We start from the raw sequence: 27,427 nt of genomic DNA on the forward strand, positions 1-27,427 counted from the left end.
GAGTTGAGAGGGACCTCTGTATTTGTTTTCAAGAATTTGAGTTAGTCTTAACAATTTAAGAAAGGGTCTTGGACAGACTAGAAATGTAAAAAAAAAGATTGATTCTGAGGCATAGAGAAAATGAGTGAAAAAGGTGGTAGGGGTAGGCCCTGCATAGCATCACTAATCTGTCTGGGAAGTCAAGTTGGGGGATGTTTGTTTCCCTATGAAAGCCTATGCCAATCACCAATCACCACACACTCACCTGTTTTGGGTATGCAGTATATTTAAGTGTGCTGGTGTTCAGGTGACTATATGATCGTCATTGTATGGAATGTATGCATTCTAGAAAAGGGAGTTTCTCCCAAACCAATCCTGCATTTTCACTGATGCCCATTATTGTAAATGAAGACTTTTACTTGGGGATTTTGAACAGTCTTAATGACCAAGTGTTTCAGACACTGGCTCATGTCCTGTTCAATGCTAGTTCTGTGGATCTGGAAAGCTGTTGAAGCCACCTGACATTTCATTCCTTCCACTGCAGTCTTCCTAATCCCCTTCCCTACAAGGGTTTTCCCTAGACCACAAGAACGTCCCTCATGCCTCAGGATCCTGGATCAGCACCCAGATTCCTTAGTGTTTTATTGACTTTCTCCGGCATTGGTGGGGTTACTAACAAAGCCAGATAGAGGGAGACTTGTAAGCTAGCATTCTGTACTTCAGCTGGAATATCCCATTAGCTCATGGCACTGGGCTCCAGAAAGAAGTCATTTCCCAACTTCAGTCATTTGAAATGCTAGACATCCCATTTCCTTACTGTGACTGTCTTACAGATAAGCACTGCAGGGCCCTTCTGCATGGCTCCAGTAAAACCTGTTGTGTGAAGAAAATTGAGCAACTCCTCCTGCTTGTTCCTGGCCATGTTAGTGCTAGGCCCAGTGACGTTTATCTTTACCGCTTAACCTCCATTTTCAGAAGCACCTTATCACCTTTGTACTAACAGTAAAATGTAATGAGGGTACAGATGGCTCAGACTGTCTTTCACACACTTTTCTTCGGTTCATGTGGAAAGCCCTGTCCTTAAAGAAATTCAAAACCACTTCCAAGCACTTGAATTCACATTATTTCATTCCAGGATGATTACTCAAGGACAAACGAGCACTAAGGCCGAAATCTCTCTTCTGAGAGAACCACACACCTTGTCCATTTTCCTGCTGTTGTGGGCAGGTCTGGACTCACAAGCCCTGCTTTACCTTAGTGTTTCAACTCTGGCACAGTGTCTTGCTCAGGTCATAAGGGAAGACAGTCTTTCATTGGAAGGTTTATTTTCCTCACAAGAGTCTTGGCTGGCAAGATTTTTCAGTTAACTGGAGGCAGTTTTAGAGGCAGGATGTATAAGGCCTTTTGTTTGTTTTTCTTTTAAGAAAACAAGTTTGCAGTGCATGCCTGAGACAGGGCAGGAAAAGCAATCTGCTATTTGGAAACATCAGAAAACATTTCTTTGGGGGCTGTTTGTAATGTTGCTTTACTGCCTCACTTACTCAGTTCCAACTGACAAAAGGGTCAATTCCAGACCAAGTAGATACCTCTGTGTATCCTACATTTTGTTGTTCAGGTGTGACATTTGTCCCAATACCTAGAAGTGACAGTGACCACTGGCCAATTTTTCTTCTGGTCTTCAGTGTAGCTTTGAATCAAGTTTCCAACGAGGCAAGAATTAAACCAGGAAAGAAATGTAAGAAGAGGGATGTCTAAGAAACCTAGTCTCCCTTGGAAGAGAAGAGGAAGCCATGAGAAGTGAATAATAGGTTTATTTGCATATACACAGAAGAGTTAGCGCTGCTGGGAGAGGTGGGCTTGTGAAGAGGTAAGGCTTCAGCAGAGGAAGGCACCGTGACAAACAGGGGACTCCGGCTTAGAAAACCAAGCACAGTAGCAACCTTCGTTTGCCCCAAGCCAACTACTCGTTTACTTGCTGTCCTACGACACAGGAATCACAAAACCAGGTGAAAAATAAAGTGGAGAGAAATGGTTTTATATATCTGGACCAGCCACTTAAAATTTTATGTATAGGATGCAGAAAAAGACATGAGGCACTTTTGAATAGCTCTTGATCTGATCAGTGCCACAGTCCTGCTGGTAAAAAGACCTTTCCTGGAAGAATCTGGAGACTAAACATGCCTCCCAAGTTGGAGCCTCTATACCAGTGATTCTCAACCTTGGCTGCACATTAGAATCACCTGGGAACCTTTTTAAAATTCTGGTTTCTGGGCCTCATCCTCCGGAAATTCTGTTTCTTTGTTATGGGGTGGGGCCACAACATTAGTAACAAAGAAACAGAATTTCCGGAGGATGAGGCCCAGAAACCAGGATTTTAAAAAGGTTCCCAGGTGATTCTAATGTGCAGCCAAGGTTGAGAACCACTGCTCTATACTATAGGCCCTAAGTTAGGGGTTTGGGCAAAGGGTTCCTGGAAGTGGTTCCAGCCAGGTTTCCAGGACCACAATCACAGACAGATTTCTAGAAATGAGAGTGGAGTGGCCACGGAGACAAGCATTTCTCCTGCTCCTGTGGATACCCGGAGGGCCTATCTCCTGGCACGCTGACCCTGGGGTGCTGGGAAGAGTCTCTCCCAAGGATGAAAGGCATCCTTACTAAAAAAGGATCTTTCTTGGATACTAAAGTTGAACCAGAATAAACTTTGACTTCTCTTTTGAGTACCCAAATGAGATGAAGGCTTTTTAACATGAAAAGACCAAATTCTGCATTTGGGAACAGTAACTACCAAGTGGCTAGTTCACAAGGGAACTTGAACCACTTCTTTATTCCCCAGGAAGATATGTGGATTATCAGAGAAGTCAGAAAAGGATACCTACTGATTAAATAAAACAAAAAGATTAGGTATGCTGACTAGGAAGGGGAAGAGAAACACACACTGAATGATTATATCTTTTTTAGTATATAAAGGATTAAAAAATTCCAATTTAATAAATTTTGGAAAAGCAAATGTAAAATGACTTGGGCTTATAAAACCAGAATTTACAATTATCTGTGAATAGTCAAAGACAAATCATAAAACCATTTTGATTACAAATCCAAAGCAATTCTAATGGTTACAGAACCATTTTTATTCCCCCAGTGAGATTACAATTGTTAAATTGTAAGCATCCCCACTGCTACTCACACTCCTTCAGCTCCTTCTCCTAAGACAGTTTTCACTCCCAAGTCACATCACACAGACCAGGCACATCTTTCCTTTCACAAAGCTTAGCAAGCTATCTCCTTTTGGCTTAACCAACAACCTTCTATTTATAAATAACCCCTCTTCCCCCAGTGCCTAAATCCATCCGAGTCTTCATCCTGCATAGGTTTTCTCCCGTTGGTCCCAGTTCCAGTAGGGCAGGTCCTCCTCTAAAAGGATCAGTGAGGCCACATCAGTCACACATTGGTTCTCGCCTACACCAATGCTGACTGGGCTCCTAGTTGTCTAGCACCTTTGTGCCCAAGAAAGTGACTGTGTTCTCCTCTCTCTCTTCTTCATTTCTTGCCACTATTCTCCTGCCTTTTCATGACATCTATGACAATAAGATATCTGGTCATCCTTAGTCCTTCCTGTCTTGCACCACCCTTCATTGATAACCAAGTGACTGTAACTACCATTGCAATGCTGAAAATCTCTTGGTCTTTTCCCCTCTCAATCTGTATGTACCTCAATGAAACAGAGTCTCTCTAGGCGCCAGGAGTCTTAAACCAGTGACTCCTCTCTCCACACACACTGCCTCCTAACAGACCTACGTAATAAGAATCTGTTACTTCAAGATGTCCACTGCTCTGCAAGATCTAGTCAGAACACCACAGCCTCTGTCAATTGCAAGCCTGGGGGAAGATGCTAGGCCCACCAATTCTCACCAATCATTTTGGGTTGAATTAAATTAATATAGTACCACACTCTGCTCTTTACTACACTTTTTAACACACATATAACATCCACTTTAGTAGTTTGAGCACAAAGTTCTTGACAGCTATCTTTCCCCCTTTCAATATGCCTAGACACCATCCCATAGGGCCAAGGAAGCGCCTGCCGGCCTTCTGAGTATCTCTTAGAACTAAGTATCTAACTGGTTAAAGCGTTACCCACAACTAGTTATATTTTATGGCCTCCATATAGTATGTGTTGCAGCATCATTCAATTTGTAATCAGTGAAATTTATCAGAGATCTATGTTCTTCTTGAATCCGATCTTAAGTGCTAACCTCTTATTAGCATTAAAAATGCTTCACTTTTAGTATGTCTATGTTAAATGCTCAATGTAGAAGTGCTACTGAGAGAAAACATGGAAGATTTCTTTAAAAAGGAACCATGCTTTCCTTTCCAGAACAGCCAATGGGCTGAAGGCCTGTCTCTATTCTCCTCCCTAGTCTTTCAGCACAAATCCACTACTCACTGGCGGCACAACCTGACTTAGCAGGTACTCATCGTTAAGACCAGGACACCTATTGCATGTAAACAAGGTGAGATGGCAAAAAAAACACAGATCCATAGATCCTTTTCTGATGGAGAACTAAGGACAAGTCTGAAACAATGAGTTCACGCATACCAGTGCACACACACACAAGAACAAATCAAATGTCTCAACAAGGGTTTACTTTGACGGAATCTAATCTGCACAGGTACACTATGCTCAAGTTTTACTAGAAAGGAGTCACTTGGATTTTTTCCCTTTCTTAGCACAGCACAAGCCAATGGACAACTAAACATCAGACCCATTGTTGAACAGAAGGGAGCAGCATCAGACACAAAATTCAGGCCCTGGTTTTATGTGCCTTTAATACTTTTTTTCCTTTCCTCTGTATTCACTAAACAGGATTAAAAATTTTTTTGTAAAGCTCCTTTTTGTAGCTTTTTGTTTTCCCTTTGTATTTATCATGTTTTTAGTTTCTTCTCTGAGGAGGAATTCTCTGAATCTGTATCTTCCAATTCGACTCGGTGCCTTTTGAGGCCACCATGGCCATGAACAGCCCTGCTGCTGTCTATGCCTGGGGAGTCAGTGGGGTCCTCTCTCATTCCAGCACTGGGGGTCTCACAGGCCATTTCAGACCCACAACAATCTTTGTGTAGGAGTCCCCCTGTGAAGGACAAGTTATGGTCATTGTCTGAATGTCCTGGAGAAGAGCAGGCCACTGCTTCCAGCTCCCCAAAGTTCTGTCCATTGTTGTGAGGGTGAGGGGGGCGAGGGTGTAAGCGTCCATTATTGTGGTTGGCACAGATGGTTTCGAGGCTTCTCTCTTCACTGTCGTCAGATTGGGTCCTGGGACAGTTGCCAGACTCACTGTTGAGAGTAGAGCCAGATGCCTTGGGGACAGGAGGAGAAGGTGGTTCCTCGGCCCGGCTGCTCAGGGCCTTGCTCAGAGCCTTTCCATTGAGCTTCTTGGTTTCAAAAGAGTGTTCTACGGAGCCACTGTTGTTAGTGTCCTGAGTGGTGTCCTCTGGTGCCTCTGCCCAAGAGTGGCCACTGTGCTCATGGCCTGGGGCAATGCTGGGATTTTTAGCAGAAGTCCCTTCTTTTAAAGCATCCTTGCTGCGGCCTTCAGGGGGTAGGTCCTGGTTCCTTTGGGCCCCCAAGGTGTTTAGACAGGTTTCCTTACTGGAGGAAGGGCCTGGGCTGTCCTTATGGCTGGTTCCCGCTCTCCCTTCGTCTGCTTCCCCAGACACCAGGGAGCTCTCTCCATCCTTATTTGAGTAGGAGATATAGGAGTAGCGGAGCCACTTGTAAGCTTTATAAATCTTGCGCTCCACTGACTCAATGTCTGAAGTTGGTGATGCCCGGCCGGGCTGCATCTCCAGAGCGGAAGTGCTCCGCTCAGGAGAGGAGGTGGGGGAGGAGGAGAGGTCATCCACTTTGATCTGGGGATAATCATAGTTGTCTTCTCCAATGTAGGTGTTGGCGGGCTTGGGTGGGGCGCTGGGCTTCTCTTCTCGGGGCGCCTTTTGCCGGCGCCGCATGGCATTCCGCTGCCGGGTGGACGTTCGGCGTTCATTGAGTTCCTCCTCGTCCTCAGAGCTACTAGAGCTGCTGGAGCTGCTGGACTCATCTTCGGGGCTGGGAGACCGAGGCCGGGGGAAGAGATCCGTGTCCAGTTCAACCTCACAGGCATTTTCTTCAGAGTCCGACTCATTGGAGAGCGCCAGGAGGCGTTTGTCCTGGTAGCGCCGCAGAGACGACAGGCGCTGCTGGCGGGAAGTTGCATCCTCACAAGCGGGTGGCGGAGGAGTTGCGGCCACTGCGTTCGAGGTGGTGACCCGCAGGGGCCCCAGGTGGAAGGCGCTGTCTGCAGACTCGTCCACTGTAGGTGGCGGGGAGCGGGGCAGCGAGGCCGAGGACTCGGAGTCGGTATAGCCTGAGCGCTCGCTGACCCCCGCGTGCAGCTGGAGAATGGTGCTCTCGCTCAGGTCACTGTCGGAGTCAGAGCTCCAGCCCTCGATCTCGCGGCGCACCAGCGAGTCAAAGAAGGCCATCATCCGGGGGTCCTCCTGCACAGACTGGTTGGCATAGTCGTGCGACAGACCACTCCCACTGTTCAGCACGAGGCTGATGTACTCTTCGTGGGTGTAGAGGCAGCGGGAATCATCCTCAATCCGACCGTCAAGGTCTCCGGTACATCCTGGCTGCTTGTACGGGCTCCAGATCTGCACAGAAGGTGAAAACAAGACCAAGGAGGGCTGATTGGAAAGTATTCTAAACCTGGTGGCAACAGAGAACACCAAGGCAGAGCTTTCCCAGACCCTTCCTGTCATTTAGCCAGAACTTGTCAACCAACTTTAAAAATAGTCTTTATCAGACTGGATTATATTGGGCACATATGAAAACCGAGGCTTCTAACATCAGATGTGGGAAAAAGCCTGGTCTAGTCCGCAGCATTAGTCACGAGACCTAAGTCCTGTCTCTAGGCCCAGGATAATCACCCACCATCTCCCCCAAAACCCACCTGCCCCTTTCACCTCCTCCCTCTATTAGAATGAAAATTATAATACTACCCTTCATAATCTCAGAGGATAGAGGATTTAAAGATTGGCCAATGTGTTCAAAACTCTCAGAAGACTGAAGCTGTGCACAGAGAGGCACCACTTTGCCAAAGTGAAACAGACCCAGCAGTTAGTCCTCTGTGACAGTTAATATTTTAGCCTCTAACTCCACTTCCCTCCAACTGCAACATTTCTATTTTTAACTAATGGGAATTGCTTCTGGAGCTTGATGAGAATAGCCAACTGCCTACATTGCACTTCCCTCTTGGACATGCAGGCATTAGTTACCCAGGAAACTGGGTTCTCTTAACCAGGGAGTTGCTGGCTTGCTCCTCAACTCTTCTGTTACTGCAGGAATAGATAGGGCACCCCTCACCCCAAGACTGCAGCCCCATCCTTTAACATCCCTCCACTCCATGGTCAGAAACATGGATTCATAGCTAAAATGTGGCTAAACTAGGATTCAAACTCAGGTCTGTCTGAATGCAAAGGCCCAACTTTACAAGTTGAGTAAATTATGCAAAAATCAAGTTTGAGGTAAATTAAGCTGTCACTGCAAATGAGGACAATTAGCTTCACCTGACTGCCAGACTGGTCCACGGAGCAGCACAAAGAAGCTTGGTTAGATCAGCTAGTAGCCATGGCAACTCAGATAAAATTCCAGGCGATTTTCTTGCCTGTCAGGCTGGTGTCTATCTTTAGATGGCACCCAACCCAGAAAACAGTGGCTTCTCATTCCCTATGCTCTGTCAAGACAATGGCTTCATTTCCCCAAAGCTATCCAAAGCCAAATTTGCCTCCATAAATTTACTGAAGCCTGTTCCCTCCATGCTTTACTTGAACTCCTGATTAGTGCTTCTTTGGAGGATCCCCACTTCAAGAGGGGCTGAAGAAACCTTCTAGGTTAGCTCTCTACCAATTCCCAATTCAGATTCATTCCTCCTCCAACTTGGGCCCTGCCTACAACTCCTCAGGTGTTCTCCCCCCTCCAGCTACATAATCTCACCCAGGGGAGTTTGAATACAGTGGTTCTCAAACTCTGGAGTGCACAAGAATCACCTGAAGAATAATTATAACATTGATTCCTGAGCCCCACCCACCTTTAAAGATTCTGATTCAATAAGTCATGGGGAGGTGTCAGGGTTCTGAATGTTTAACAAGCACTCAAGGAGTGAGCAAGTGGAGGGGAACCAAGTTTTAAGAAACACTAGAATATAGTCAGTAGAAAATAAGTAGCAGAAAACAACAGATATATCTAAAGAGTCTCAAATCCTTTTTGAGATTCGACGTTTGAGAACATTTAAACAGGGCCTTCAGCAACAGGCTCAAACAATAAATGATTATCTCTGAGAACAGATGTCCAAAGGAATAGAAGTTTGTGGCTTAGAAAGGAAAATGAGGGGTCCTAAAGGCAAAACCCTTAGGATGTTTTGTGGTTCTACACTATATTCTGGACCAAATCTCACACTTCCCCAGTTTAAAAAATGGTGAAATGTTACCAACCATGTGGTCAAACATGAAGCCAAATCTTTATGTACTTCACAGAAACTCAGAATTTGTTAACAGAAGCACAAAATATTAATAGTAAGATGCTGGTCTAACTAGCCAACAAGCTACTTTTGAGGTTCTAATCTACTACCCAGAGCCCTACGTCTTCATGTAAAGAATGAAAACCAAAACACTGAAAGTCAGCTTTTATTTGGACTCTGGAATACATTAAGCTGAGGCAGAGTTTCATTCCTGAAGCTTGGAGTAATGGAACAGGAGGCAGGAGACTTGAGTGTGGGTTTTCACTCAGCTTCTACTTAGCTGGTGACCTTGGGTGAAGCTCAGCTCCCTCATCTAAGCAGTGAATAGATGTATTATCCAATCCTAAGATTCATAGACAGCCAGTTTTCTAGCCTCAGGAGACTTGAACCACAGAGCTGCTGGAGCAGGTAGAACAGATAGAAGGAACCCCAGCCTCATTGCATATCCCTGTGCAAATGACTTCACCCTGTTCTGTAGAAAGTCCTTTTTCTCAGCTGTAGAAATAAGAATTTTTTCTATAGTCCATACCAAAACACCAATAAATGTGGTGCTTTCTTTCATTTAACAGCTGAATGCCTCAATCAGAAAGTTTCAGACTCATCCTCAAAGAGACTTTTGATCACAATAAATACTGATGGTCCCTATTATCTTAGTCCTCCATCATCCATAATATAAATTTCAAGCATTTGTGAAATTGTTTATTTATTTACAGTGAAAGTGAAAAATGAAAATACAACTTCCTGTGACATATGAAAGGTAGCTAGACATGCCTCCTCATAGGGCAAGGCTCATGAGAAAAGGAAGAGGGATGAGCAGCTCTCTCTTTCCAAGTCCAGTGAAAAGTTTAGCTCAAGAGGCTGCCGATGAAAAGGATACATTCAATTCTTTTTCAAATGTTCTCCACATTCTTTAATCTGGCCCACCTCCAGCCTACCTTCCTAGCCTTATATCTTAGTCCTCCCTTCTTGTGCTCTTCACTTTGGCCAAATATTATCACTTTGGCCTAAACCAGTCCTACACTTTGCTGCTTCTGAGCATTTATTCATAAGCACAATGCTTGGAACACAGTAGGTGATCAATAAATATTTGTCGATTCAATGAAGTAATTAAATATCCATTCCCTCCATTTAGAATGTTCTTCCAATATTACGCCTATTCTTTTTTTTTGCAGTGTTTATTCTTCAAAATCTAGTTCAAATATTACATAAACTGAGATTTCCCCCACATGGGAAAAAATATCTCTCTCCTCCCACAGCACTTTTTAATGTCTCTTGTATACCTATTGCATTTCCCATTATCTTTATTTCTTATCTCTCCTACCAGGTCATCAATTCCTAGGGGACTTGCATTACCTTTCTTTACCTTTGTGTTCCCTATAGGGCCTAGCACAAATGGCACACAATAGTTATATCACACATATGGGGTGAAAAAATATTGGTCTTTGAGAAAAAAAAAAAGTCAGTATTTGCCCTGCTGGTGTGGCTCAGTGACTGAGCGTCGACCTATGAACCAGGAGGTCACAGTTTGATTCCCGGTCAGGGCACATGCCCAGGTTGGGTGCTCGATCCCCAACAGGGAGCATGCAGGAGGCAGCTGATCAATGATTCTCTCTCATCATTGATGTTTATCTCTCTCGCTCTCCCTTCCTCTCTGAAAAAAAAAAAAATATATATATATTATTTGCCCCATCTTGTGTTTAACTACAAAATAGACCCCTCTTTTGCTAAATGTGAACATTCAGGGGGACAGAAAACCTGTTATGGGTGAGAAAAGGCTGGCCCTGACAACAGGGATTCTTCTCCTCTGGGCTAGAAAGGCAGCAGTGAAGGACAAACAGGAAGAAGGTGGGATAAAGTGGAGAGAGAGAAGAGCAGGAGTCAGGCTGGAGTGGGATGATGGGATGATCCTCTCCACTGACCCTCTCAGAAACAGCAAATAGGAAAGTGAAATTTATTGAAACAGTCAGAAATTGATAGGCACAGGTCATTCATAGGCTCTCCTGGGTGACATTTCATGGTTAGTGTTTTCACTTGACAGATGGGAGACAGACTCAAAAAGCTGCTTGAGGGTACCAACTGACTTAAGGTTTCAAATGGCTTAATGTGCCTCCTGGTGGGACAGGATTCAGACCCTACTGGAACCTAGAAGCAGTAAGCGCTATAGTTTAGTCTGGATAACCTCACAGAGAAAACATTTTTTTCTCTTTCTCCCCTTGGCTAGTTTCCAACCTATGACCTTTAGGGTAAGGATTCCAGTTGACTAAATAGTAATTGGGGAGACTCAGCACAGAAGCATCCCAGATTGTATAGTCACGCAGGAAATTTTCTTCTAAAGGAGATGCCCAAGCAGAGCTCTCTGAGAAAAAGAATGATGTCAACAGACCTGGAAAGGACATGCCAACCCATTAGTCATAGGCCAAAGGAGAAAGGAAAGCAATGCAAGGGACAAGGCCAATTCAATGACTGCCCAAGTCAAGGACTACTGAGATGATCAAGTGCAGCAGGACATCAGCTTGCCCCATTCCCACTAGCATGGTAAGTGTGGCAGTGCTCTGGGAAGAACAAAGAACAGGGCTCTATCCTAGCTTTACCATTAAGTAGGTGTGTAATTAACCTCAACCAGTTAATTTATATCATAAACATCATCATCTGTAAAAAGAAAAAGTCAATAAAAATGATCTATAAATCCTGTTCTAGCCCTATGGGGAAATGCATGCAATCATGAAAGTCACAGGACCAACAAAATCTCAATACAAGAAGCTGGAATAAGGACAAATAAGCAGACTGATTGAAACTCCAACATTATATCTCTGATAGCTTTCCTTGCCTCAGATATAACTTGGTTTAATTTTAGATGCCTTTTTTAAAGAGCAAAACAAAACGAAAACTACCAAATCATCACAAACCAAGTTTTACTTTCCCCCTAAAACAGCGGTTCTCAACCTGTGGGAGTCAAACGACCCTTTCATAGGGGTCACCTAAGACCATCGGAAAACACATATATAATTACATATAGTTTTTGTGATTAATCACTATGCTTTAATTATGTTCAATTTGTAACAATGAAATTGGGGGTCACTACAACATGAGGAACTTTATTAAAGGGTCGCGGCATTAGGAAGGTTTAGAACCACTGAACTAAGGGGATGGTGGCTTCTTTTTTGTTTTTTAATATATTTTATTGACTTTTTTTTTAAAGAGAGGAAGGAAGAGGGATAGAGAGTTAGAAAGATCGATGAGAGAGAAACATCGATCAGCTGCTTCCTGCACACCCCCTCCTGGGGATGTGCCTGCAACCAAGGTACATGTCCTTGACCGGAATTGAACCTGTGACCTTTCAGTCCACAGGCTGATGCTCTATCCACTGAGCCAAACTGGTCAGGGTGGGATGGTGGCTTCTTAATCTCCAGATGGGGTTTAGAAATCAGAATTCATCAGACTCAAGATCAAAGGCCACTGGAAATGTTGGAACATACAGATGTTTCAAAGCCTAGTGACTATTTTAAAAATGGTCTTGAGACACAGAAGAGAAGGTGATATAACGACAGAGCAGAGAGAGATCTAAAGATATTGATCCTAGTGTGATGTGGCCACAAGTGAAGGAATGTTGGTAACCCCCAGAGGCTGCAAGAGGGTGCTCCCTAGGCCTGGCTATCTCTAGAGCTTCAAGGACAGGAAGGGAAGCAATTTCTGTTTCTTGAAGTTGCATAAAGTATCTGCCAGGATTTATCATGTGTCCAAAAGAGAGACAGTGCACATTTCGTAAATTTACCTCTTCTGACCATGAGGAAGAAACAATTCTTCTGTTTTCTATTGATGCTTTTCAAAACCCAGTTCTTTACAAAAGCCTCTAAGTGAATATCTTGTGAGTTAATACGTCAATATCTATGTATATAAAAGCCTAAGCGACCATTAAGACCCGTTGACTGGTCGCTGTGATGTGCACTGACCACCAGAGGGTAGACGCTCAATGCAAGAGCTGCCCCCTGGTGATCAGTGCGCTCCCACAGCCAACCTCCCACAGCCAGACAACCTCCCGTGGTCCCTCCCCACAGCCGGCCCCAATGGCCCCAATGGGGTCAGCCAAACAACCTCCCACAGTCCCTCCCTACAAACTGGGCAAGACACCCCGATTGCCCAATTGCTGGCCAGGCCAAGGGATCCCACCAGTGCATGAATTTGTGCACTGGGCCCCTAGTATTTGAATAAATGACAATACATTGTTCCTTATCTTAAAAAAATAAAATAAAATAAGGTCCCTGAAAGGAGTTAAGTTTTAAATCACTCTTGTTAAAATCAATTTTTCAATATTTTATAGTATGCCAAAATAATTGAGAATTTTAATAGACTGTTAGTATGTTTAGATATGAGGTCCTACATACATTTCTTCCAACTGTGAATTGTAATAATTTCTCTAAAACGACAGAATAGGAAGGTGCCTCACCTTGATAATCTTTTCTACACCAGAAGAGCAGATCATGTAGGTGTGGGGGTTAAATCGGACCTGGTTAACAATAGACCGATGCCCTTTCAGCACCATGAAGGCTCCGTTGACCACTCTACCAATGCCACCTGGGAAGACAGAAGGAAACAAAAATCCAATGAGGAAAGTATATATGTTCCAGTAATGGCAGGCAAACAGCTCTGAATTGGAATCGAGTTTCTTTATTAACTATTCCACCAGCAGATAGCTTAATCTTACAGATAAAGTTGCTATGGGAAGAGGGAAGATGAAATGAAATATCTCTCGGCATATGTGCTCTTACCAAGAGCCTTTATTTAGCCTTTAAGCATTGCCCACGCCCACCCACTGTAATTCCATTGTCAATGAAGCTACATCCACTTAAAACATTTCATAAGTTTTTTCATACCAAGATAGCATCCAAGTGTTACCTTAGAAAAAGCCAGTCATGAGCAAAATGAGACTGAACTGCTTGGGAACAGTTAGGTAGCTGAGCCAGGGACAAGCAGAACCAGAAGCATGTAATTATTCAAATGCACAAAAACATTTCTGGTCCATTTGCCCTCAATTTCTATGATGCAGATAGTAAACAAAACAAACAAATATATAAAACCACTGGGAAATAATGGAAGATATACTTTTTTTTTTTTTTTTTTACCCTGGTAGAAGGGAAGAACTAAGGATAAAGAGAGGAGATTTGGGTCACTTTCATAAGAAGCAGAGCCCAAGTTTTGAGAATCTGAATTAAAGTGCGTGGGCCTTAAAGACACCATTTATGGATTAGAATCAAGAGGCCACGATAGAAAGCTGTACTTTAAAGACCATCCCATAAACTTTTTTCTTCAATGGCCGAGAAAAGTACCAGAGGCCTGGAACTTGCACCATAAATGAATATGTCATCATTTATGAACTTGGGATAATCTCAAAGGTTCAACCTCACTGGTCAGGACATCACAGTCACACAGAACACATGCACCCAAGTCCTGAGCAAGGTTGCTTCTGAGTAACCGTCAACAACAGCTCAGTACACACAGGCCAACCTGTGACCCTAGCAAAATGGCAAATATGATGCATTCAGACACAGGCAAATGAGTGTTCACTTATCAAAGCAATAAATACCTTCTTAGTCTCTACCAGGAGCATGGCATACCCTAGAAACTATACCCTAGTGGTCTAGTTTTGGCTCCACATTCCACACCATCGCGCTCCCAATTCCATCTTGCTCAGATATCATTCCAAACATGTACTGTTTCGGTGTTTGGAAGGAATATAACTAAAACATCACTTCTCTAGAAACATTCTGGCTCTGGGGAAGGGGGTCCTCTGCTTTTGGCATCCCGATACAACTCCTCTTTTGCCTCATGGAAGATATTCCTTTTTATTGCCATGTAAATATATATATTTTTATAACATCAATGTCTCAGACTGTACTGATCTGTCCCTTCACAGTGCCAACTTATACAGTACTAGGTGCTTCCTCTACTTGGTGGGTGACAAAAATATCCTTTGCCTAATCCCCCTGCCACATACTTGACATTACTAATATTTGAATTGTCAGGATGTATAATACATTTAAAGCTATTCATATCTCAGCCTAACATCAAATTTGCTAATAAACCATAAAGGAAAAGAGTGACTAGACATAGAACTGTTATGATTTTATGAAGAAAAGCAGGATCAGAAAAGGTAAAGCGCCAAAGTAGGATGCCACGACGGAATCCCCTAGACAGCCTCAGTGCCCTGTATTCCTAGGCTGGAGTGATGGGAGGGAAAAGTAACCTGAATCTACTCAAAATAAAAGGGATCTGTGGGAATCTAAAACAGTTGTCTCAATACAGCAATCTCACCACCACCAAGGAGTTCCTTCAAGTCTAGTTTTGTTCTATATGAGGTTAATTCAACAAATAGCATTCCTGCTTACGGTCTCTTCTGAATTCTATGTTTAACAACATCCTACTCCTATCTATACCCCCATGGGGGTGGTCACTAGCAAAGAAACTTCAGGTTAAACCTAGTACCAATCTCTTGTTTAATCCTACAAGGGATTAAAGTGCCTCCAAGAAAAGGAACTGAAGTAACTCAGAGAATTTAAGTGACTTCTTCCAAGTCATACAGCTAGTTAATGGCAGAGCCAGGATTTGAATCAGAGTCAAATTGGCTATAATGCCTAATCTACTACCTTTCCACCATATTGGTAGCCTTTGAAAAATGAAAGGAGTTGAAAAGGAATGAAGTAAGAAGCTCATAACTGATTTCCAAATCTTTCTAAATCTTTATCTTATAGATTGGTTTTCTTTTTCTTTTTTTCTTCTTTGAGAGAGAGGAGAAGGGAGAGGGAGAGAGAGAGAAACATTGATGTGAAAGCAAAACATCAATTGGCGGAGTTTCCTCAAAAAGTTAAAAATGGAACTCCCATTTGACCCAGTGATCCCACTTCTAGGAATATATACCAAGAAACCAGAAACACCAATCAGAAAGGATATATGCACCCCTATGTTCATAGCAGCACAATTTACCATAGCTAAGATCTGGAAACAGCCTAAGTGCCCATCAGCAGATGAATGGATTAGAAAACTGTGGTACATCTACACGATGGAATACTATGCTGCTGTAAAAAAGAAGGAATTCTTATCATTTGCAACAGCATTGATGGAACTGGAGAGCATTATGCTAAGTGAAATAAGCCAGTCAATGAAATAAAAATACCATATGATCTCACTCATTTATGGATAATTAAGACCATTATAAACTGATGAACAAAAATAGATACAGAGGCAGAGCAACATTGAACAGACTGTCAAACTACAGCAGGAAGGCCAGGGAGGGTTGGGGGGCGTGGGTAAGAGATCAACCGAAGGACTTGTAGGCATGCATATAAGCATAACCAATGGACACAAGACACTGCGGGGTATGGGAGGCTAGGGGAAGGTGAAGGGGAGAAAAAAAAAGGAGACATATATAATACTCTTTGTAATACTTTAAGCAATAAATCAAAACAAATCAAAACAAAACAAAACAAAACAAAACAAAACAAAACAGAAACATCAATTGACTGCCTCCTGACCAGGGATTGAACGAGCAACCTTTTGGTGCACGGGGCAACACCCAACCAACTGAGCCATACTAGCCAGGGCTGGTTTTCATTTTAAGTCCTGAATTTAAATGGGGTATCAATGCTTGAAAATTCCAGACCACGGAAAAACCATTTCTATTACTCTTTCGTGCACTGTAACCTCATCTGGTTTCTCTTCTTGGTAGCAATTTTAATATGAAGTCTTCTCTCTTCTTTCCACCCAAACTGATACCTAGGAAGTCTGAAAAAGAGGAGGAAGCCAATAGACCAAGAGACTGATAGTGTAAACAGCTATAGAAAGAATTATTGCTTCCATTTGTTTAAGGTAACCAAAGCTATGTACACAGAATCATAGCAATGAAAGGACTTCAGGAAGGTTCTCTATAGTTTCTTTTCTGGTTCCCAGGTTTCAAGTGATTGGCTACAGCTGCTACTATATAGTTAAATACAATGATTTTTTAGAGAATAAATTTTTATCAGTTCCGGAGACTGAGTAATTCAGATAGGTCAGATTTCTTTATTCTGAAATGGCTAAAGTAAAAATACCAGCATCAGTAAGAATGCTGGGATCTCCTCTCCTCCATTACTAGGAGGAGCCAGACCCTGCCCATCATTAGATGAATCAAGTTGAAAGGAGCTAGGCAGAGATTATTTCTTCCAAGAACTACATGACCTATATACTCCCCTGAGGGTCATCTCTAGACTATAGGTCAGGGGCCTGGTGAGGATCAACCTCACCCATGGTTAGCAAATGAAGCCATGACCTAATCATTAATAATGGGTACCAATGAATAAATTAGGACACACCCAGGAAAAATGGCACTCATCCTTGAGCTGTCATTTATTTGTACAGTTCTGTACAAACCGATGGTCATTTCTCTGGTGCATCAGTTTGGCCAGCTCAACCAAACATGTTAGCACCACTTTGTAGGTCTCTTTAATAAGTCAAGGCCAAAGTTCCCTTATTTCCATCTTTCCTTTGGTTCAGTAGGGATAATAGGGACATGGGGAAGGCTATAAATCACTTGACTCTAAAACCTCAGAAAATAAAATAATTGGGCCATCTCATAAGATTCCAACATCAGTGACTCACTCACTACCTTAGGGGATTTAGGAAACACAAGGGACTCAGAGAGGACCCCTTGCTTAGAACTCTGAAAAAGACCTTTCTAAAATGCCAAGGCCAAATGTTCCCCTAGAGAAGAGAAGGCTCCAAGTGTATAGGTCCTCACTTCCCTCCCCTTCTTTACCTATGCTCCTCTTTTCACAACATTCAGCCAGAGACTTGTCCCTCAGGCTCCTCAAGGGTCAGGGACACCACTCTCATTTCTCACTAACTTGTTACTTCTCTTTTTGTCAATTTAATTTGCTTCACCAAAGTCCTCCAAGAATGACTATGCTTTCAACTCAAAAGCTAAAAAGCAACCTGGTCATGTATTTTTGATGCCTTAGTCTAACAGAAACTTATCAATCATGCTACAAAGTGGTCCTCAATGACACTTGGGGCTACAGAACAGGACACTGCTCCCCATCTTCCCCAATCTAGTCCATCAGGAAATTCTGATGGTTTTACCTTCATAGTATATCTAGATTACAACCCTATTGCCTCGGTTCATGCCACTATCACCACACAACTATATAATGTGACACTCTTGCTAGTTCTCAGTTCTATGGTTGGCAGCCTCGTTCAACTCAGTAACTGGAGTGAACCTGTTAAAATAAGTCGGATCACGTCATTCCTCTGCTCAGAATTCTCTAATGGCTCTCTATTTCACTCACAATAAGAACCCATGAGACACCCTGTGTCCCACTTACCTCTATGACTTCAACCCCTACATACGCTCCCCCCTCCCTCACTCTGCTTCAACAGATTGATTTCCTTGCTGTTTCTCATACACACCAGGCACATTTTCACTTTAGAACCTTTGCACTGATTTTACCTGAAATGTTCTTCCCCCAAATTTCTGCATGGCTAACTCCCTCACCACTTTGAGGATTTGCTCAAATGTGATTTTCTCCATGAGGCCTATACTAAATATCCTATCAAAAACTGCATTTCCCGGATCCCCCTCCCCCAATACCACTTCCTGTCCCCCTTATTCTACTTTTCCTTTTCCATGGTACTTCTAACTTTTTAAACATAGTATATAATTTATTGTGTCTGTTGTTCATTGTCTGCTTTCCCCTCTAGAATGTAAGCTACATGTTGGCAGGGCTCTTTTGTTCCTCTGTTGTACTCCAAGCCTATAGAATGGTGCTGACCATATAATAGGTTTTCAGTAAATATTTGATAAGTGAATGAAAAGATGTGAATGTATTAGACCATGGGATATAAGCATGCAGGGAAAAATGCAGTCTCTATTAGTGGGCTCCATCATCCAACATGTGGATTGTCCAAGGGTTCCTCTTTCTCCTTGCTGCTGTCAGTTTTGAATGTTTCGTTTTCTTCCTTTCTTTCTTTTTTTTTAAAAAAATATATTTTATTGATTTTTTACAGAGAGGAAGGGAGAGGGATAGAGAGTTAGAAACATCGATGAGAGAGAAGCATCGATCAGCTGCCTCCTGCACACCCCCCACTGGGGATGTGCCCGCAACCAAGGTACATGCCCTTGACTGGAATCGAACCTGGGACCCTTCAGTCCCCAGGCCGACGCTCTATCCAGTGAACCAAACCAGCTAGGGCCTTCCTTTCTTTCTTTACAGTATTTTAACTATGGTAAGAGCAGAGAAATAAAGGGACTAAAATCCTACCTATCCTTCATGGTCCTCTGAAATGCTAATCCCATGAAAATTTTACTGATATCCACAATCTCTTCAAGCCCTCCTTAATCATCCTTTTTATGGGCCTTGGAACTCATTTTTAAATTTAAAGTACCATACATACGTACCCTTTTTCATCCCCCTTAGATTGGAAGTTCTTTGAGGGCAAGAAAGTGTTTATCTTTCAATTGCTCATAGGGCTTTGCATAATATAATGTCTTATATAAGGATACTCAATAAATAAACAAATTGAAATACATGCCCTCATCATTTTCTCTGGAACAAGGCTTGAAGGAGAAGGCTAAAGCTATCATAGTGGAACCTCAGTTCTTGAACTTAATTTGTTCCAGAAGGCTGTTCAAGAAGTGATTTGCTAAAAAACTGAATCATTTTTTTTCCCATTAGAAATAGTGTAAATGGGATTAATCCATTCTCGATCCCCAAATGTTTCTGTTTTAACCTTTCTCAATTACTCATGATCGTTGTTTCATCAGCACTTTCACACCCTTAGCAACATAACACCAGCACTCTTTTTTTATTGTTGTTAATCCTTACCCAAGGATATTTTTTCCATTGATTTTTAAAGAGTGGGAGGGGGATATATATATATATAGACATCAATGTGAGAGAGACAGATTGATTGGTTGCCTCCCACATGCACCTGACCAGGGCCAGGGATCGAGCCTGCAACTGAGGTGCGTGCCCTTGACTGAAATCAAATCTGGGACCTTCAGCTTGTGGGCTGACACTATAACCACTGAGCAAAGTGGCTAGGGCAACATTAGCACTCTTGTTGGCCTCTTTATGTTTTAAATTTTTCTTTTTTAAGCTCTACTGTTGTTCTCACATCTTTCCTTTTCACTTTGCTGTTATCACTAACCTTCTTAGGACCTAGAATGACTTACTGTACAATCCTATATAATAAAAGGCTAATATGCAAACAGACCAAACAGTGGAACAATCGGAACAACTGAACAACCGAACAACTGGTCTCTATGATGTGCGTTGACCATCAGGGGGTGTGCGCGGAACATGGCGGGCAAAGGCCGTGGCGGGATGGTGGAGCAGGTGAGTGGGGGCACCAGACCAAGGTGGGGCACCAGTCGCCATCATTGGGATGAGCCTCTGTTACTGAAAATTCTTTGCTCCCGCGCACTGTGGTCCCTCTCCTGGTGCTCGCACCTGCTGCTGGTGTTCACCCTGCTTGTACCCGTTGCTGGTGCCAGAGCCACTGCTCGTACCCACTGCCAGCGCCAGCCCTGCTTGCACCAGGTGCCGGTGCCTGGCACCGGTCTTGATTGCTCAGCGCCATCAGCGGGTACAAGCGGTGGCTGCCAGCCCTGATCACCCCGAGGGGCTTCTCCACTTCCCCCTGCTCCTGAGGGGCAATTGGGGCAGCAACCACCACTCGCATACACTGCTGGTGCCGGCCCCAATCACTCCACACTGTCAGCAGGTGTGAGCAGGGCCGGCGCCGTCAGCACATGGGAGTGGCGGCAGCAGGAGCAGGGCTGCCAGCAGACAGGGGACTGGGGGCCATGGCTGGAGAGGCTGGGCGGGCACACCGAGTATGGGCTAAGACCTGCCCCTGTGCCTACTGCAGCCTCATGGCCCACAGTTCCTTTCAAGGTGCATGAATTCATGCACTGGGCCCCTAGTTTAATAATAATAAGCAGCAACAAAAGCACAAAAAATAGCCACAGCACAATTTCATGAGATGTTAACAATGCAAGGTTTAGTGGTAAACTAGTTATACTTATACATTCTCTCCTTTGTTTGACAAGTAACTGATCATATCTGCCAGGAGCCGATCCATCCTTGCTGTTTCAAGGGACCTGGCATATATGGCATACTGTTCTTAATATGTTTGCTCACCTTCTTGGCATTATGTGTTTTAACCAAGGTCTCTGAGAAAGGTTGTTTCCCCAGGTAGGGATTTTCCCCTGAAGTTAGGGAGGGAATAGATGCTGGGGTCCAACCCCAGCGGGTCCAGGGGTCCCCAAAGGTGTGGACGGAGTCGGCGAAGAAGGAAGGACACGGAGACAGTGTTCAGTTGATCAGCAGCCTAGCCAGGATCTCCAGCCAGGATCTCCAGCCAAGTTCTGGTCTGGATCTCCAGCCAGGTTCTGTGTCCATGTTCTCTTGCTAGGTTCTCCAGGTTCTCCAGCCAGGTTCTGTAGCCATGTTCCCTCGCTAGGTTCTCCAGCCAGGTTCAGTCACCAGGTTCTAGTCAGGTTCTCTTGCCAATTTCTGTAGTCAGGTTCAGTCCAGGATCTTTTGCCATGTTCTCTCCAGCGAAGTTCTTCTGTCTCTAGAGAACGTTCTGTGTAGGTTCTGTGCCTAGGTTCTGTCTCTCTTGGTTCTGTATTCTAAGTTCTGTGTTCTCAGTTCTGTGTGTTGCTGTCTTGTTACATCTGTATTTATACCAGTTGATTCAATCCTATCAATCTCTATTACAAAGGTTAGGGCGTTTCTTATCTCCATTCCAGGGAGTAAAGATTATGTAGCTTAAGCATGATTGTTCATAGTTAAAGTGATTAATTACCCACCTGGCACTAGTTAAGAGGTTTTATTCCCTCCCTAACTTCAGGGGAAAATCCCTACCTGGGGAAACAACCTTTCTCAGAGACCTTGGTTAAAACACATAGTGCCAAGAAGGTGAGCAAACATATTAAGAACAGTATGCCATATATACCAGGTCCCTTGAAACAGCAAGGATGGATCGGCTCCTGGCACATATCAGCATGGAAGTGTTGTTGGGCAGAGAACCAAAGTGTTGTTCAACAACCGAGACATTCTTTCATGAACAACTTGGTTGAGAACTGAATTGTTGGAGATGGGAGATATTCAAGAACCAAGGTTTGGTTTGGTAAGTACCTGTTGAGGCAATCTATTTCATTCCTGACTCCACTGGTAGAATTAAGAATTTATAGTTATAGCTCTGGCCAGTGTGGCTCAGTTAGCTGAGTTTCGTCCCATGCACTGAAAGGTCTCTGGTTTTATTCCTGATCAGAGCATGTACCCAGATTTCAGGTTCAATCCCCGGTTGGGGTGCATACGAGGAGGCATCCAAACGATGTTTCTCTCTCACACTGAGGTTTCTCTCTCTCTCAAATTAATTAAAACTTTATTTTTAAGGAAAGAATATACAGCTATAAGAGTAAAGGGACTACTTCTTTTCTTTGCTATCTCTCAAAGAATTTTCTAAACATCCTTTTAGCAATTCCAAAAGGCCTGAGTGAACAATCCTAAGGTCTCCAAGTTTCAAACCATAAAGAGAAGTACAATCAGGGTACTGACAAGACAGAAAGAGTAGTGGCTATCTCCTGGGGATCATGAGCCACTTAAGAGTTAAGAAAAGCCAGATGGGGACAGGCAGTGCTGTCAGTAAAGCTCAAGGCGCCCATAGACAGCAATGCTTAATTGCATAAAGTCAATTAGGCTAAGTTCTTCTTTCATCATCTGTATTTCATATGTGTTTGCAACCAACTACTTGTACCAATTAAAACCAGTTGTTCTTCTAATTATATGGGGAAAAAGCAGGTGCCCAGGCCTAACTCACTGAGTCAATGCATGTGCAGAAAAAGGAGGAGACAGAGCATGTACACATAGGCAGGCCTCTGAAAATGCATTTACAGCTATTTACAGCCTACTTCAACAGCCTACTGGCAGGGGGGGTAGCTGCAGTGACTTGGCAATGAAACTGCATGTTTACCCCCTCCATTCAGGGAAAAACTTGTCATACAACTTTTCCCCTCTTAAACTACATAGTCAAAAGCAACCTTCATGCAAAAACAATATAACTGACCACTCAGGAGGGCACCAGAGGACAATGTCTTGGCCTCTAAGTAGTTTTTCAGAAGAAAGTTAAAAGGGAGAAAGTTTTTTAAATGAGAAATAACAATTATTTCTTATTAATTATTAAGGGGGGGAGGAGGTGGAGGAGAGTATGGTGGGATAAATGATGATGGAAAAAATTATTAAAAAAAAAAAAAAGAGCCCTGGCCAGTGTGGCTTAGTGGAATGTCATTCCATACACCAAAAAGTGGCGGGTTGGATACCAGATTGGGCTCTCTCTCTTTATCCCTAAGAAGGTAGATATTACTATTGTTATTGTTAACATTTTTATTTTACAGATGAAGAAACAGAATTTTGGCCATGGCCAGTGGGGCTCAGTTGGCTGAATATCATTCAATGCACTGAAAGATTGCCGATTCCATTCCTGGTCAGGGCACATGCCCAGGTTGCTGGCTCCATCCCTGGTCGGGAGGCAGCCAATCGATGTTTCTCTCACATCAATGTTCCTCACTCTCTTCCCCTTTCTCTCTCTCTCTCTAAAACAACAACAACAAAAAAACACACACACAACAGAAAAACCAAAAACATATTTAAAAAACAAACAAACAGAAGCTTGGCAAGATTAAATAATTTTCCCAAAACTTCCAACTAGAAGATGAATGGATTAGGAATTTAAACCCAGGCCTACCAACTCAATTACATTCTGCTTCTTCCCATAAACAGTAAGGTCTTAGTGTAGAGGCATGTCTCAGGGGAAGCAACACTATCTGTGAAAACTCTAAGCCCTTTCCAACAAGAATTAGAGGAATGGGAAGGAGTGGACAATATGAGTATTTTCTAGAGACACCCAACTCCACCACATGTTACCAAATCCATTAGGTCCATACTTAAGTTACCAGGGAGAAAATGCTTTGGAAATTATGGATCTACTAGGGGCCCAGTGCACGAATTTGTGCACCTTAAAAGGAACTGTGGGCGTGAGGCTGCGGTGGGCACAGGGGCGGGTCTTAGCCCATCCTCCATGCCCCCGCCGGGCCCCTCCACCACAGCCCCAGTCCCGTCTGCCAGCAGCCCCGCTCCTGCCGCTGCTGCTCTCACACGCTGACAGCACAGAGTGATTGGGCTGGCGCTATCAGTGGGTGAGTGGCAGCTGCCGCCCAGATTGCCTCTCAGGACCAGGGGGAGGTGGAGAAGCCCTCAGGGGTGATCGGGGCTGGCAGCCGCTGCTCACACCTGCTGATGGTGCTGAGTGATCAGGGCCGGCGCCAGGCGCTGGCAGCGGGTGCAGCAGCGGCTCCGGTGATGGCAGCGGTTGTGAGCGGGGCCAGTGCCGGCAGCAGGTGCAAGCACTGGGTGAGACCGTGGTGTGCAGGTTATTTTGAGTAACCACCAGAGGCTCTCCCCAATGACAGTGACCGGCGTCCCGCCTTGGTCTGGTGCCCCAACTCACCTGCTCTACCATCCCACCACGGCTGACACCCACAATGTTCTGCGCTCTGCCACCTGCTGCCAACTCCTGATATGTTCTGCACGCCCCCCTCCCACCCACCCCAGTGGTCAGTGCACGTCATAGTGATAGGTTGTTCCATTGTTCTACCATTCGGTCTATTTGCATATTAGGGTTATATATATATATACTAGCGGCACGGTGCACAAAAATTTGTCCACTCAGGGGAAGGAGGGGGGGTCCCTCAGACCGGCCTGTGCCCTCTTGCAGTCTGGGACCCCTCGGGAGATAATGACCTGCTGGCTTAGGCCTGCTCCCGGGTGGCAGAGGGCAGGCCCAATCCCTAGGTGCAGCCCCTGGTCGGGCTCAGAGCAGGGCTGATTGGGGAGTTGGGGCGCCTTCCCCTATCATGCACAGAGCAGGGCAGATTGGGAGGTTGCGATGCCACCCTCAGTCACGCTCAGGGCCGATTGGGGGGTTGGGGCACCGCTGCCTGTCACACTCAGGGCAGGGTGGATCAGGGGGTTGGGGCGCCACCCTCTATCACCCACAGAGCAGGGCCAATCAGGGGGTTGGGGCGCCGCCACTGTCACACTCAGGGCAGGGCAGATGGGGAGGTTATGACTCTACCCCATCACACACAGAGCAGGGCCCGTGGGGGGCGGGGGGGTTGGGGCGCCGCACCCTGTCACACACAGAGCTGCAGGGCGATCAGGGGGTTTGGGCGCTGCCCCCTGTCACGCTGATCCCGGTGCCGGGAGGCATATTACCCTTTTACTATATAGAATAGAGGCCTGGTGCATGGGTGGGGCTGGCTGGTTTGCCCTGAAGGGTGTCCTGGATCAGCGTGGGGGTCCCCACTGGGGTGCCTGGCCAGTCTGGGTGAGGGACTGAGGGCTGTTTTCAGGCTGGGGGTGACTGAAGCTCCCAACCGCTCCTTTTTTTCTTTTTTTTTCTTTTTTATTCTGGGCCAGCTTTAGCTCTGAGGCCTCGGCTGCTGAAAACAGGTTTCTGGCCTTTGTTTACCGTCTGTATTTGATACAATGTTGCGGTCCGGCTGGCTGAAGCTCCGCTGAGTAAAGCAGGTTTCTGGGGTTTTTTTTAGCTTCTTTATTCGCAACATAGTTGCTGAGAGTTGCAGCTGAGAGGCCGGCAAGTCAGGTGGGGAATGTTGGAGTTCTCTGTCACTGAAGCAAGCAAGCCTCCCTGTTCGCATCAGCTGCCTGGCTGCCGGCCGCCATCTTGGCTGCCAGTTAATTTGCATATCTCGGCCCTACTCTGTGAGTGACAGGGGGATTAGCCAATGGGAAGGGTAGCGGAGTGACACTAATTACCATGTTTCTCTTTTATTAGTGTAGATTTAGATGGGCACTGGTCTTATTTTACATAGAATAATAATGTCTTATATTTGAAAGCACACAATTTTCAGAAAGCTTCTAAGACTATTAAATCATCTCATGAGCCCGGCCAGCATGGATCAGTGGTTGAGCATTGACCTATGAACCAGGAGGTCATGGCTTGATTCCTGGTTGGGGCACATGCCCAGGTTGTGGGCTTGATCCCCAGTGTGGGGCGTGCAGGAGGCAGCTGATCAAGGATTCTCTCTCATCATTGATCTTTCACTGAGCCAAACCGGTCAGGGCATCATTGATCTTTCTATCTCTCTCTCCCTCTCCCTTCCTCTCTGAAGTCAATAAAAATATATTAAAATGAATAAATAAATAAATAAATATTTTTAAAAATCATCTCATGATTTGGGGTAGTAGGTGCAGAGGCAATTTTATAGAAGAAACTGAGGTTCAGACAATCCTATCAAATAAAAGACAAAAAGGGTAATTAACCGTACCTCCACTACGCTTCCCATTGGCTAATGAGGGCAATATGCAAATTAAGTGCCAACAAAGATGGTGGCCGGTAGCCACACAGCTGAAGCGAACATGAGGCTTGCTTGCTCCAGTGATGGAGGAAGCCAAGGTTCCCCGCCTGCCGCGGCCGGTTCTGAGCTCCGGAAGCAACAATGTTTCAATTATAGAAGCTAAACAAACCCCAGATACCTGCTTTCAGCTGGCTGCGGCCTCAGAGCTGGGAGTGCCAGTAACGGCAATAATGTTTCAATTATAGAAGGCAAATAAATCCCAGAATAAAAAAAAAAAAAAGGAGAGGCTGGGAGCTTCAGTTGCCCGCCAGCCTGAAAACGGCCCTCAGCCCCTCACCCAGACTGGCCAGGCACCCCAGTGGGGACCCCCACCCTAAAGGGGGTGTGGCCAGCCTGAAAAAAGCCATCATCCCCTCATCCAGGCTGGCCAGGCACCCCAGTGGGGACCCCCACCCTGAAGGGGGTGTGACCAGCTGCCAACAGCCATCAGCCCCTCACTCAGGCTGGCCAGGCACCCAAGCAGGACCCCCACCGTGATCTGGGACACCCTTCAAGGCAAACCAGCCGGCCCCCACCCATGCACCAGGCCTCTATCCTATATAGTAAAAGGGTAATATGCAAACTGACCCTAACAGCAGAAAGACTGGGAATGACTGGTCACTATGACACACACTGACCACCAGGGGGCAGACGCTCAATGGAGGAGCTGCCCTCTGGTCGTCAGTGAGCTCCCACATGGAGGAGCTCTGCTCAGCCACAAGCCAGGCTGATGGCTGCCAGTACAGCGGTGGTGGTGGGAGCTTCTCCTGCCTCCTCAGCAGCTCTAAGGATGTCTGACTGCAGCTTAGGTCTGCTCCCCGCTGGCAAGTGGACATCCCCCGAGGGCTGCCGGGCTGCCAGAGGGATGTCTGATTGCCATCTTAGGCCCAATTCCCTGGGGAGCAGGCCCAAGCCAGCATGTGGTCATCCCCTGAGGGGTCCCAGACTGCGAGAGGGCACAGGCCTGGCTGAGGGACACCCCCCCCCCCGCCCAGTGCACAAATTTTTGTGCACCAGGCCTCTAGTTGTTACATAATTTGCCTCGAATGGATCACTGGACCAGCTACGTAGAGGCAGCACTGGACTCGAAACCAGGTATGGTTTTAAGCTCAATGCTCCTTCCAATACACCACAGTGACTATACTTAACCACAGGTCTATTTATTTTCTTTTCAGAATTACCACAGGAAAACAGATGCTCTTCCTATGTGCTGCAGAGGTGTAAAACATATTCTGATGGGCTTTTTTGCCACAGTAAAATTCCCAGTTCTAGTCCTCCTCTAATTTTTAAAGAGGTTTTTAGAAATGAGTTATGTGACATTAACTAAAATATCAAGCCTAATCTTGCCAGTAACAAGTTTTACAATGGGGTTATATCTTACATTTCAAAATGATTTTCTCAGCCCACTAGGAAGCCTGATGAGAATTACTTAGCCAATTCG

At 44.8% G+C, this 27,427-nt stretch overlaps 1 protein-coding gene across 4 annotated transcripts in view; it reads right to left on the minus strand.

Moving 5' to 3' along the window:
* Positions 1-2,927: 2,927 nt before the first annotated feature.
* Positions 2,928-27,427, minus strand: part of DCAF5 (DDB1 and CUL4 associated factor 5) — a 106,328-nt gene continuing 81,828 nt past the window's right edge. For all 4 annotated transcript variants that reach the window (XM_036311079.1, XM_036311075.1, XM_036311084.1 and 1 more), the window contains 2 exons: positions 12,976-13,103; positions 2,928-6,666 (listed from right to left, as the gene is read on the minus strand). In XM_036311079.1, coding sequence (XP_036166972.1) covers positions 4,903-6,666; positions 12,976-13,103 — 1,892 coding nt within the window. In that variant the 3' untranslated portion in view covers positions 2,928-4,902. The remainder of the gene's footprint in view (positions 6,667-12,975; positions 13,104-27,427) is intronic.

This window comes from Myotis myotis, unplaced genomic scaffold (genome assembly GCF_014108235.1).
Source record: "Myotis myotis isolate mMyoMyo1 unplaced genomic scaffold, mMyoMyo1.p scaffold_m19_p_1, whole genome shotgun sequence".
Lineage (NCBI taxonomy): Eukaryota > Metazoa > Chordata > Mammalia > Chiroptera > Vespertilionidae > Myotis > Myotis myotis.